At 45.5% G+C, this 12,989-nt stretch overlaps 1 protein-coding gene across 7 annotated transcripts in view; it reads left to right on the top strand.

The window, feature by feature from the left end:
• Window positions 1-12,989, top strand: part of LOC120804085 (neural cell adhesion molecule L1-like) — a 56,619-nt gene extending 43,630 nt beyond the window's left edge. For 4 of the 7 annotated variants that reach the window (XM_040153285.1, XM_040153288.1, XM_040153282.1 and 1 more), the window contains 12 exons: window positions 621-846; window positions 2,968-3,074; window positions 4,193-4,460; window positions 4,594-4,716; window positions 6,121-6,297; window positions 6,410-6,523; window positions 6,906-7,055; window positions 7,672-7,803; window positions 7,912-7,984; window positions 9,176-9,187; window positions 10,455-10,755; window positions 10,786-12,989. In XM_040153285.1, the coding sequence (XP_040009219.1) occupies window positions 621-846; window positions 2,968-3,074; window positions 4,193-4,460; window positions 4,594-4,716; window positions 6,121-6,297; window positions 6,410-6,523; window positions 6,906-7,055; window positions 7,672-7,803; window positions 7,912-7,984; window positions 9,176-9,187; window positions 10,455-10,713 (1,641 nt within the window). In that variant the 3' untranslated portion in view covers window positions 10,714-10,755; window positions 10,786-12,989. Of the gene's footprint in view, window positions 1-620; window positions 847-2,967; window positions 3,075-4,192; window positions 4,461-4,593; window positions 4,717-6,120; window positions 6,298-6,409; window positions 6,524-6,905; window positions 7,056-7,671; window positions 7,804-7,911; window positions 7,985-9,175; window positions 9,188-10,454; window positions 10,766-10,785 lie in introns of those variants that run through there. The other 3 variants (XM_040153289.1, XM_040153286.1, XM_040153283.1) reach the window with 2 other exon arrangements.

The following is a 12,989-nucleotide window of genomic DNA, read 5'->3' as shown; positions in this document are numbered from 1 at the left end:
TCCACTACGTTTCAGAGGGAAATACTGTACTTTTTACCCTACTACATTTATTTCAAAGCTTTAGTTATAAGTTACTTTAATTTAAAAAACAATAATAATAATCCAGCAGTGCAGTAAAAGTATTCCAGGCTGTTTTCAATGCAAATCAGGTATATTAAAAAACCAAGTTTCATTTTTTTATACTCTACTGCAGAGATACAGTCAGTTCTTTAGACAGGCCTATATGAATTAAAAACAGGTTGAAATACTCTTTAAATGCTCTCTTTTGGGACCAGACTGTCTTTATATGATTGGGGCATTTTCAATGCTACGAGGCTGAATGGTAAAATGCTACATACACATTAATACAACGGTAAAAAATATTCAATACAATAATCTACTGTATATGGAACGGGCCGTTATCCAGTAGTTTTACTTTCACTACTTTAGTAAATGTTGCCGAAAATACTTTTCCTGAAGCAGGATTTTGAATGATTTTGTAACTTTCACTTGTTACTAACAGAGTATCTGCACATTGTTGTATTATTACTTTCACTTAGTTAAAGGATCTGAATACTGTTTCCATCTCTTAGCACCGAGTCGAATCATAATCCATCTTATGTTCCTGCGCGCCTTTGCAGGAGATGGAGAAGCACCTGCATAACGGCCAGGACTTCCAGTACAAGGTGTCATGGCGGGAGGCCGGGGGCACGAGTGCACAGTGGAACCACGCCTACGTAAAGTCTCCGCCGTTCTTGGTTAATGACACAGGAACGTACAGACCCTTTGAGATCAAAGTCCAGGCTGTCAACTCGCTCGGAGAGGGCCCGGCACCGGAGCCTAAGGTCGGACACTCCGGAGAGGACAGTACGTCACCTGAATACTTTGGATCATTCATGCCGGTGACAGGGCCAGAAATATTGTGATGAGAGGGCCTTTCACTGTACATAAGCGATTTGGTCTTTCTGAGCACTTAGCTACAGTACGTCCTAAAGTTAAATCATCAGCAGTTTTTCTTTTTTTTTTTTTGTGAAGTGGACCAAAGGCTTAAATACTCACAAACACTTTGTTTGTTTGACCAATCAATCCGTCAATCAAGCTTCATTTAAATACAAGTTTTCATTCAGGTCAGCGCAATTCAAAGTGCTTTACAGGTGACTGAAGAACCGATGATAAGACAGTTCAAATGTAAATGCGTAGAATAATTTGAGACTGATGCAAACAAGAAATAAAAATGGTGAAAATGTAAAGATTTTCTTTTTTAATTACAAAAGTACTTAGCAGTGGCCTGCGGAGTGGTGTACAACATAGGCTTGACCATCTCAGGCAGTCAATATACTGTCGGTGCAGGCAGCATTAACAGTATACAAAAATGACATGGATCGATACCACTGGTAATTGAAAAAAAAAAATGGTAAAGTAAAGAAAGAAAGAAATGAATGACAACAAACACATAACAATAGTAATGATAGTCAAATAAAATAGAAAAAAGTGAAATTAAAAACCAAATAAAATTGAATACATAATAAAGATGTCTAGAATCCTATAAGACCAATCGGATTGGTTAGAATATGAGCCAGTGGCCTCTTTAACTATACAAAAAATGATCAAATGATCAAACAGTGATAGTTTCCCTCCATGTTCTAGCTCAGCGAAACGTTTGCATGCGAGGGAACTCAACATGTCAGTGTTGAAGCATATTCAGAGGCTAATTGTTGAAAAGTTAACTGCTCACCCTCAGGGCCCCAAATACTTGAAAACCTTTCTTACTCCACAATGGCAGAATCCCAACCCCCATAAAAGAGGGTCAGATTCTATTCTTTTACAAGTGAGCCTTGATATAGAGAAGATCGAAGACATTTACGCGCTTCGCGGCGCGAGACGACCAGGCTTGTTCTGCAAAGATCTCCCGAGCCGACGTTTATCGTGGCACGGATGACAAATCCTCAACATGAATGCCCCGTTTCGCTGTCGTTTATAGTGGAAAACAGGCGAACCACTGTGCGGCCTGTCACGGGCAGTGGGAGAATTGCTGCCAGTGGCTCAATTATGTTGAGCAAAATGTCTTCAGGTCAAGAGTCGAGAGCCTCGGTGACTGGTGGATTAGGCAGCATTCTCTTCGAGGCTGTAGCAATCACATAATGTGTGCTGGGCGTCTGCAACATAAGCGCAGGGGAATTTTCTGTAACATTACTCATTGCTTCTCAACTCGGTTGAGAAGCATTTTTGCGGCGCCTTACCCGGCTCCGTTTGGGCGGAGGAGCCGGGGCGTTTATCACCAAGAGGTTGCTTGGTGCTGCCGTCGCCTGAGCCGGATGTGGCCTCAGGCGCAGCATCAGAGATTTTTCAGTGGCAGGTGAGTCGTTCTCAGGGAGCAGGGAGCGGCTTCTTCCTGGTCTGGGGCCTGGTCCCTTTTGCGCTCACGCGAGAATTTTCTTCCATGACTTTAGGAGACCTGTTGTAGCCACGGATGCATTTCAAGAACGTGCCGCCCGAATCATTTGAATGAAGACTGCTGACAGCTTGCTCCGCTCTGCCTCCGTACTGGAGGTGTGCCTTTTAGCGTTGAGGGGGGTCCTGCCCGCTCAGTTGCCGGTTGACGCCCCACAAACGAAAACAGCTTTTCTAGGCTTTGCACACGCGGAGCACTAATTGATCTTGTTTGTGGGCTCGGGTGTCCTGTCAACAGTTTTACAGACGCGGCCTTTCGCATGGCGGGCGGGCGGCGCCCCCCAGTAGGGAGCGCTTCCTCTGCTGGCGCCCGCTGAGTTAACACTTTCGGTCACTCAAAACTCAGCAAGGTTTGAATTTACTGTGAAAATACACAATATAACACTCCCATAGAAAAGTAGCTTAGGACACAACAAATGCAACATGCTCCTGAATTTAAATTATAATGCCTTTTTGTTGAATACCTGCTCATGTATATTCTTACTGCAAGACTGATACCTAGCTGCCCGTCTTCCTCTCTCGCTCCCCTTCTCTCAGAGCCCGAGGAGGCTCCGACTGGAGTTGAGACATCTGTGATGAACAGCACGGTCAGAGTCAGCTGGAACGAAGCCAGGAACGTCCGGGGTCTGCTGCAGGGATACAAGGTACCAGTCAGCGCGACGCAGCAGCTCATCCGCTCTTCTCTGCATGTGGCCACTTTTAAAGCATTTTATGATTTCATTCATAGCCCTTAAACCATGGGGCCTAGAAGCTAAGCACATTGTCGCCAGTGTTCATACAGATTTCCTAATATTTTCAACAATTTTGGGACATAACTTATTTGTATTAAACAGAAAAAAGTTATTCAGTTGCCATATTCCTGTTCGTGTGGCCTAACGTGTGTTTTACATGAATCGCCAATACGTCCTTTATGGCCTGTCACATACAGGGGGCATTACAGCAACAGGGCCAGGCAGGTTTATTTGTATAGACATTTCATACGCAAAGGCGATTCAGAGTGCTTTACTTAATGCGTTAGAAGCAGGATGGACTCAAATGGCCATAACTCAGTCTTCACAAGTGTTGCGTAAAATTTGCACGGTCATCACTGTGCGAAGCCTGACACAGGATTTGCTCGTTATCCAAAATTAAGCACGACTGTCTATCACCGAGTCTGTTTTATTCTGATGGAGACGGATATCTAAAACCTCTAAACACCTTTTATCAATTAAATGACAAATTTCGAGGATTGTGACGAGGCCCTGCTCTCAGACATCTGAGGACCTCACCTTGGACTTTTAAGAAAGTGTGATGGCCCTTTTCTTCTCATACGTTATAGACAAATGATTAATTGAGAAAATGATTTGCAGATAAAATTTATCGTGAGTTGTAGCTCTACTTAAATAGAGCATGCTTGCAGCTACAGCTGCAACCAACCACTGTTTTCATTATCGATTTCATCTACAGGTAATGGTAAATCAAATGCTCCCAGAGGCCATGGTGTCGTCTTTAAATGTCCTTGAATTGCACAAGACATAAGACATTCAGTTTACGATGAAAGAAAAGCAGCGAATCGCCACATTTAAGAAGCTGGAGCTGGAGAATGTTTGACATTTTTGCTTGATAAAAAAGATCAAACAATAAATCGTTGATCAAATTTCTGTCTCCACTGATCGTTTCAGCTGGACAGTATTTGTGAGTCTAGCAAAGCAAAGGCAACACTAATGCATCCATCGTTCTCGATTAAACTACAGATGATTTTTTTTGTGTGCCTCCCCGTCAGATCTACGTCCGGAGGCTGGGTCCCCAGGTTGGGCGGGGCCGGAGGTCTCTTGAAAAACTGCACCACGGGGAGGAGAAAGAGGAAAGACTGGACCGAGGGAAGGAGAGAGACAGAGACAGGAGGGTAGTGGTGGTCCACGGCACGCAGACCTCAGGGGAAGTGACAGAGCTGCGACTGTTTTCCCAGTATGAACTGTCCGTCAGCGCCTTTAACAGAAAAGGGGAGGGCCCCCACTCCCCGCCCCACCACTTCAGCACCCCAGAGGGAGGTGAGTTTTCAAACTGAATGTCAAACAACAACTGGCCCCATTCCAACGTTAGTCAGGGGCGACCAATTCAGGTCCAGAGTCCCTCTTAATCCATATAGTGTCTGTCCAGCTTAAGAAGTGTGTGTCTGTGCAGCTCCTGGTCCTCCTGCATCGCTGAGGTTTGAGAGCCCAACGGAGAAATCACTGATTCTCTACTGGACCCCCCCAGTTGAAACCAATGGCATACTACTGGGATACATGGTGCAGTACCAACAGGGTAAGCTTTGACACTGGGTAGCACATGAGGGACTGTGGGAAAATGATTGGTGCGGGGAGGGGCGCGGAAAATTATATTTAATTTGATTTTTAAAAAAATCTAGACAGGAACTGGCTGCTGATTTTGATGAGTAAAACAAAGCCCTAAAACAGAGACGGGACCATAGACACAGAAAAAGCTTTTTTGATGTAGCTGTTTGATTTTTATTTATTTATTTTTTTATGCCATAAATCACACAAGGGACGGCTGAAATAAATATAAATCTGGGGTGAGAAAAGGTTTGAGGAAAAAAAAAAAAACTTAATTTCTCTCCCAAACAAGTCAGTAATGTACACGACCTTTCCCTTTTTCTGACGCCTCTCCCCCCGTTAATAATATTTATTGAATGAACTTATGAAGTGTATCTATTCAGCAGTATTATATTTCCTCCTCGAGTCATGTAGGGTTGATTTTGAACTTTTTGTAATGGGAACTTTGATTTTAAACACACGACCGAGGATAATTAATCCTAAAATTTGATTTATTCTTTATTCTTCCACATTATTTTTTCATGTTGGTTAGATTACAGTAAGAGAGCAACACCACCTCTTAGAGGGATAGATTTACGTTTTGGGGAAATACTCTTTCTTGTTCCTGCTGAGAACTAGATGAGAAAATTGACTCCGCTCTCATGTCTGTACACGAAATATGAAGCGATAGCCAGGACCTGCTTAGCTTAGCATAAAGACTGGAGACAGGGGTAAACAACTACCCTGGCTCTGTCCAAAGGTAACAAAATCCACCTACCAGCACCACTTAAGATCACTATTTGACAGATTGTGTCTTTTGTTTGTTTAATATGTACGAAGAGCAAAGTGTAAAATGTCAACTAACCAGCTTCTGGCTGTGGAATAAGAATCATTCAGATCTTTTTACTTAAAAATGCCCCATGGAGTTTTTTATGTTTCCATTCACTTTTCACCAAAACTCATTGTGTGTGTCCTTGACATCCTCACAAAACCTTTGCAAAGCCGATTTAAAAAAAAAAAATAAAAAATTTTAAATCGCATATTGATTAAATACGTGTTTACTAGCTTTGCTAGTCTTCTTCTCCCCTGCCTTTGTTGGCTTACCGCCTATGACTGCCACCTATAGGTCAGTGGAGTAGCGTAAAACCAGTTGCCGAACCGCGAAAACGCAGAAGCACTACTTGTCAAAAAACTTACCTTGAAGCAGGCGTTAGCTACACGACAGTGCAAAAGTAGTCCGTTCCAGGTACAAGTCCTGTTTTCAAAATCTGGAGCCGGAGCTAGTTTTGACATTATACTCCGTGGACTCCGTGTACAATCTTAAACTGCATAGCAGCTAGTAAATAAACAGCAGCTGTCGAATTAATGCAGGGGTGATGATGTGTTTCATCTGCAGAGGTGGAGAGTAGAGACAGCCCGTTGCAGATGGAGATCATCGGCGATCCCAGTGTGACTTACATAATGTTGGACCATCTGGACCCCAGCAGCCATTACATCTTCAAAGTGATAGCACGCACCGCAACCGGAGACGGACCTCCCATCACACGGAGGGGCGCCACCCTCCTGGACGGAGGTGAAATTACAGTGATTTGCTTTCAAATGCGGTCAAGTGCCTTTAGTTCTTATTTCCTTCTTATTCACGAGCTTCATTCAGTTCCTCACTCCCTGTCTTTCTTCCTTTCCAGTTCCCCCATCAAACATCACCATTGTCCAGAGTAACACGTCACTCAACATGAGCTGGGTTCCCGGAGAGCGCGACAGGAATCACGGCTTCCGCATCTCCTTCCTCAGAAAGAGTCGTAAGTTTACCTTTCTGCGTGATGAGTCTAGGAGAGAAGGAAAACGGGAAGAGAAGAAGACGTTGCCGACAATTATTAATGGAGCACGTGCTTGAATGCTTTTCCGTTGTATCAGTTACGTGTCCGTCGTTACTGCTGTAAGAGGAGGAAAGACCTCCGAGATCAACATCCACCTGAGGGGGAGAATTATTAGAAGGTGCAGAAAAGAAAGGAAAAAGTTTGGAAGAGAGTAAGAAGAGGAAAAAAGAAAACAAAGAGCAGATGAGAATCAGGAGGAGAAAAGCTGTCAGCAGTGCAGAATGTGACAGAGACAAACAACTTTACTGATCTTTGACATTTGTGCGTGTGTGTGTGTGTGTGTGTGTGTGTGTGTTTGCTGCAGCCGGGGGCGTGTGGCAGGAGTCGGAGGTGGTGAACTCCACGCAGGGCTTCTATTCACTGACAGGCCTCCAACCAGGAACACCGTACCACCTTATGATCATGCATGGAAACAGCACTCAGTGGGAATCTGTGGTATCGACCACAGGACCAGGTATGTACTTTAAAACCCGGGGCACCACACAGCTGCATCTGGTACAACTGTACTCCATAGAGTGCAAGGTGTTCCTTGTAACTCCAGAAGTTGCCTGAGAATCACTGTGTTGTTAAGTGTTCTTCAGTGTCTAAGTAATGCATAGATAGTTGACTGTAGATCCGCGGATGCTCGGCAGACAGGGACTGCCAGCAGGTAATTCGGCCACTTTTAATGGTGCCATCAAGCTGTCTCAAATTATCTGCATCGGTTCCACTACAGTGTCACGCCACGCTCACCGCTCTGTTGCTTTAACAGTAATGCTCCTTCCATTTCCACCTCCATTTCTCCCCTGATCAACGTAAGCCACCATCAACAAAAGCCAACACTTCCTGCAAACTTTAACCTCAAAGGTCGACCAATGAGGGAGTTTGCTTTCACCAGGGGAACTTCGAAATAAAGGCCTGTCTGTAATATAAGCCTCCAAATAAGGACCTGGTTCTCTCTGTCACCAAAGTAAATAAAAGTCACTGAGGATCTACAGTGAGCAGATGAAGGAGACCGGTAGCACCTGCATGAAAGTCCTTGGTATTAATCACTTCCTGACCATTGCTGATGGTCTCTCTCCGTCTCTCAGTGCCATCCGAGATGCCCGGCGGGTTCGCCACCCAAGGCTGGTTGATAGGACTCATCAGCGCCATCGTGCTAATCCTGCTGATACTTGTCATCCTCTGCCTGATCAAACGCAGCAGGGGTGGCAAATACGCAGGTAGCCGCCCACTCTCGTGCACGACTAAACACACACACACTGTCACGTACACTCGTTGGTCTGCCGTGAAGAGTTTGATGTCGAGGCTTTTTTTTTTTTCTCCTACAGTGAAGGACAAGGAGGACAAGGAGGTGGACTCCGAAGCTCGGCCAATGAAAGATGAGACGTTTGGAGAGTACAGGTGGGTCTCCTCTCACCCCTACCCATGGGCGCCAGACTATGCTGGAAACATATGCACCTGCAGAGAATCGAGTCCAACCGAAATCATATCCAGTCATCCCTTGTTGAAGTCTAACATGATGTCAACGTCTTTTTTAAAAGTACTGACTGTAGTTTTTTTCATAATTAGAAGGGAATCAAAAAATCTCGTATCACATCAAAATTGCACTGCAGCCACATGTCACGGGCAGACGGGGGTTGGGTTGCGGCTCTCGTGTTGAGCCATGCAGCAGCTGCTGTCCGGCTCGGTGTGACCGCCCGCTCTGCCTGCGATACAACACTGATGTTACTGCTATATGCAACGTCTCCATCCGCGTACACGGATCCTGGAACGGTGTTCCATCAAATTAATGCAAAAAACTTGGGTTTGTCATCCCGAAACCGAAAACAAATTTCCCCCTTGTGGTTTCCTCGAAGGAGAACTCAGGGTAAGTGACTTACAGAGCAGAGCTGCAAGCTGCAGAGCCAAAACAATTTGACATTTAATTTCAGTTGGAATTCAGATCTACTCGGCTAGAAGTATGACGTAACAGTGAACGGAAATCCTCAAGCAAAGTACCTTAAAAGTTGTACCCAAGTACAGTACCTGAGTAAATGTACCCCCCCCCCTTTGGCAAACCAAATTACAACCCGCTCTTTGGGGCACTTCCTGGCTGCTGTCACTCCGAACATGGTTTTCCTCTCGGGAGACGCTGCGTGGACTCTCCCTCCATTACAGAGCTGAGAGTGAGGAGTGCACTGCTTTTACGAGGGAGAGACGAGAGCTTGATTTGATTGACACCGATTAACGTTCCCGCTAACACACTCACTGATGATGTGTTCCTACTAATCCCACTCCGGCCCCTGCGCTGCTTTATGGTTACCAGATTCAGTTTCCAATCAATCAATGTTTGATATGTTGTCAATAGAAGAACAATGTGGATAATTTCGTCATCTAGACTTTTGCTAACGCTTAGTATATACAGTCCAGCATCTTCAACAGTTTTCCTACACTAGTTCAAATTTGAAAAACCTTATTTTGGAATGAAACCTCTAAATGACACTTTATGTTCTGTTCATGCACTAATGCTTTTATTCTGTCCAGCTCTAACGCTGCCAGCTCTCCTTTCTTATTATCTCACCTTTCTAACTTCCCTTAACGCTCTGCCTGCAGATCCCTGGAGAGGTGAGGAAGTCAACCGCCTTTTGTTTCGTTTGGGGTTTTTACTTTTGTTTTTTTGGGGTTTTTTTTAAGCTCTTACATGCATGTTTTGCGTCTTGTGCCCGTGACTGTGTTGTGATGTGATGGTGGTGTCTGTAAATCTAGTTAAACTAAAAGCTTAATCTCAAAGTGAGGGGATTCTTTGGTTACGAGACACAGTGAACATCACCGATTTCACCACTAACAGGTTTAGTTGACATCCTACTGGGGGTTTTCTATTATATGGCACTACGGTCGCATCTATGACAATTTTAGGAACTTTATGAAAGAAAATGACTACTGTATATTTCACATTTGGGTAGTTTTGCTATAGTTAACTTTCAGCTCTGGCTCTTCCCCGAACAGAGATTCCAATCATAGCTCAGCAAACATATATCTAGTTGGTAGTTAAAGGGATTGTATCTGCTTTTTTTAATCGGCTTTTCAAAACGAACAAAAACAGGAGGAAATTGAAATGTATAGATTAAATTATTTTTAAAGATTTTATTTCAGTACATAAATGTGCCGCCCGTTTTCAGTTCCTCGCTACAACTGGGCCATTAATTCACAGCTTTGAAGCCGCAGTCAAACAGGCGTCTTCCTCCAATGCGACGTATTTCCGAGCAAGAATACGTGGGAGGGGTTTCGCCCACGTACCCTTGGAAGTTGGAATTCCCAATGAATTTTCTCCTTCGAACGATACCCTTAATGTTGCTTATGTTACAGCCACCGGCTCTAATTACTTTAACTCCGTTTCTGACAAACCAGGTGTTCGACATTACGACACCCAGTAGCCTGGAGAGGTTCACGCAGATCCAAGTCGTAGAGGTGCTCCGACTGTGACTCACTAACACTGTCTATGGGGAAAGTGATGGGACTTTTACTTCAGGAAGTCCTGCCGCTTCACAACGCTATTACTGGAGGGATTTAAGTCGAATCCTTTAAATGTGATTGGATCGCTCAGAAGCGCCCGTAGGTTAGTGAATGTATGAGCTGTAGAGAGATGTGGAGTCAGTGTGAAATCAAGGAGCCATTGTTACTCAGAAAGTACCGAGAACTTCAAACCCGCCTCCGTTGTCAGTGTAAACGGCCTCCTGCCGCGTGAGAACACAGCGTCTGACAGGTGGGGCAAAGGTAACTGAGGGGCGACGAAGTGAACAGACAGTTGTTCCACTTCTTTCAGTTTTAATAAGCAGACTCAGCCTCCGTTCAGCCAATTACTGACGGCCTGTCTCTGTCTGTCGTCTTTCAGTGATGGAGACGAGAAGCGCTCAGACAGCCAGCCGTCTCTGTGCGGGGAGAGTAAGCTGGGCAGTGACGACTCTCTGGCCGAGTACGGGGACAGCGTGGACATCCAGTTCAACGAGGACGGCTCTTTCATCGGCCAGTACAGCGGCCGGGGGCCCGTCCCCCACGGCAACGAGAGCTCCGGTCCCGCCTCCCCCGACAACGCGGTCCCGCCTCCCCCCATCGCTCCGTCCATGTCGAGCATCCTGAACCGGCCCAGCTAGACACACATACACTCGTAAACACGTTACAAAAAAATACACGCGCACACACACACACACACACACACACACACACACACACACACAGCCTGTCTGCAACAAAACACCAAAGGACAGACTCCACTGCCTGTAATGTTATAGTGTAAGAACACACACATACATATACACAGTCTCAATACATTCCACAGGTTTATGCAGTGAAGCTGTTTACAGGATGTCTCGCCTTTTCTACTCCAAGTTTACACACACACACACACACACACACACACACACACACACACACTTAATCGGATAGCCCCTCACTCTTCTATACAAAAGAAAGACAGAGGGAGGTGGAGGTCAGGAGAGGAAGATGAGGGCTGATGTGATGAAGAGTGAGACGTAGAAAAGGGAAAAAAAAAGAAAAGTAGTGGAAGTCATTTCGTCTTTCATCTGTAACCAAAATGTCTCCCACACGGTTTCACCTCGTCGAAGCTTTTGTCTCATTCTGTTTCATCAACACTTTTAAAATCACGTTCTTTTCTTTCTTTCTTTTTCGCCGTGTCTTTACTTCTTGCGCCTCGTCATCAGACATCGCCGCTGCGTGTCTCCGTTTTGGCTGTTTTCGAGCTAATTATTTCTGTTGCCTTTGTGTGCATGCGTCCGGGAATGACTTTGCTATTTATAGATGCGTGTGCGGCTGTCAGAGCGGCTCCCAAACCTAAGATGCATGCCCCTCCCCGAGGCCTCCAGAAATCATTTACCTGGCGTTTCGCGTATGGGTTTAAAGAGCGACTGTTACTTTGTGCGTGCCTGCGTGCGCTCGTCGTGTGATTGTTCGTGTTCCCCATCCCTGCCCCTTGACCCGCAGCGATGGGAGATCTGTTGCCTTAAGAGAGTCCTCTCCTCCTCCTTTCTGTCCGTCCACCTGTCAGTCATCCGTTTCTCCTCACACGCGTTCCTCTTCCATCTTCCTCCTGTTTGCTCAGCAGGTAAAAAAAAAAAATTTAAAAAAGGGCGGGACCAGGACGTTACGGTGGCCCGGAGGGCTCAGCTCGCTGCAGCTTAGGAAAACACGTGCAAATAGACAAAACACAAGGAAATGAAGAAAACACCTCCACCCGTTTGACGAGACGTGCGCAGCGTTTTTAAAAATCTTTAAAAACACCTCACAAATATATAGTTTCATTATTTTTTTTAAAGAGACTCAGTAATTTCCCAAAACTGCTGCTCACTGTGGTTTCGATCACAATAGTCAAACAGAGGTAAATAGTGCTTTTGTTGGGGACTATTTTCTGCGGCGGTTTAGTCCACATTTGGCTCACCAGGACGGTGTGTGTGGGACCGAGTCACTGTAAACTTCTCTAAAATCCAGAAACTCGCTGCAGTTCGCACGAAACACGACAGAAATTAGTGGCAAAACCGTTTAATTAACTGAATGGAAATGAGCTAACGTCATACAATCTGCCATTATTTGAAACGGTCGGTGGATAATCAGCAAAACGCTAACGCAAGGTTGACAGCAAATATCTGCAGCGGGATCTGAATAGTGCCATCGGGACGTAACAATCAAAAGACACTCATTTTCCAACAGGCTGACAGACGGTCCACTCCAGTAGCTTCACGAGCCACAAACCATGGCAGCAAATAGTGTCCCAGGTGTGTCCAGGATTGTTGAGACTCCTGGAAACTCCTGTCTTGTAATTAATTTCCACTTTTTGGTTGTGTCTTTTCGCTTTGCGTTTTTTTTTCTCTTTTTCTAAACGCTGTGAAAGATGTTTATCTTTTTCCTTGGCGCGCGTTTTCTTTAGCTGCGGTGCGTCGGGCTTCTCAGGCCGTGACGGGACGCTCGAAGCAGACTACTCAGCCCGGCATCGGCCTCTCAAAGCGGAGACACTGCGGCAAGGTGCTTCGACCCGTCGCTTCACCGCCCCGAAAGGTCACGAGGCCTCGTTACGCCGCACTCGTTATCGGAGCGCTGGTTTGGACCCCGGGCTGTCTGCCTCAGTATTTAAACACAGATATGTAAACTCTATTTAAACGTGATCAGTTTTTATGATAAAAGCTTTATAGAACAAAATAACTATGATGAAAGCAGTGAGACCACTTTTCCACTGCGGCCCCAGATTTAATCCGTCCACGCAAATGCAACAGGCTACCGAGGATATGGCCGGCAGATGCCTCCGCTCCTGACCGTGTCAAACGCCGCGCCGCAGGGAACCCTCTTCGGCAGCTTGGTTTTGCCCCGTCACCACGGTCAGGGCCACCGCAGAAGTTGATCGCAGGGCACACACACACAC

Source organism: Xiphias gladius, chromosome 18 (assembly GCF_016859285.1).
Source record: "Xiphias gladius isolate SHS-SW01 ecotype Sanya breed wild chromosome 18, ASM1685928v1, whole genome shotgun sequence".
In the NCBI taxonomy this organism is placed as follows: domain Eukaryota; kingdom Metazoa; phylum Chordata; class Actinopteri; order Istiophoriformes; family Xiphiidae; genus Xiphias; species Xiphias gladius.
Note: the sequence above shows the minus strand (reverse complement) of the source record. Positions and strands in the feature narration are given on the sequence as shown.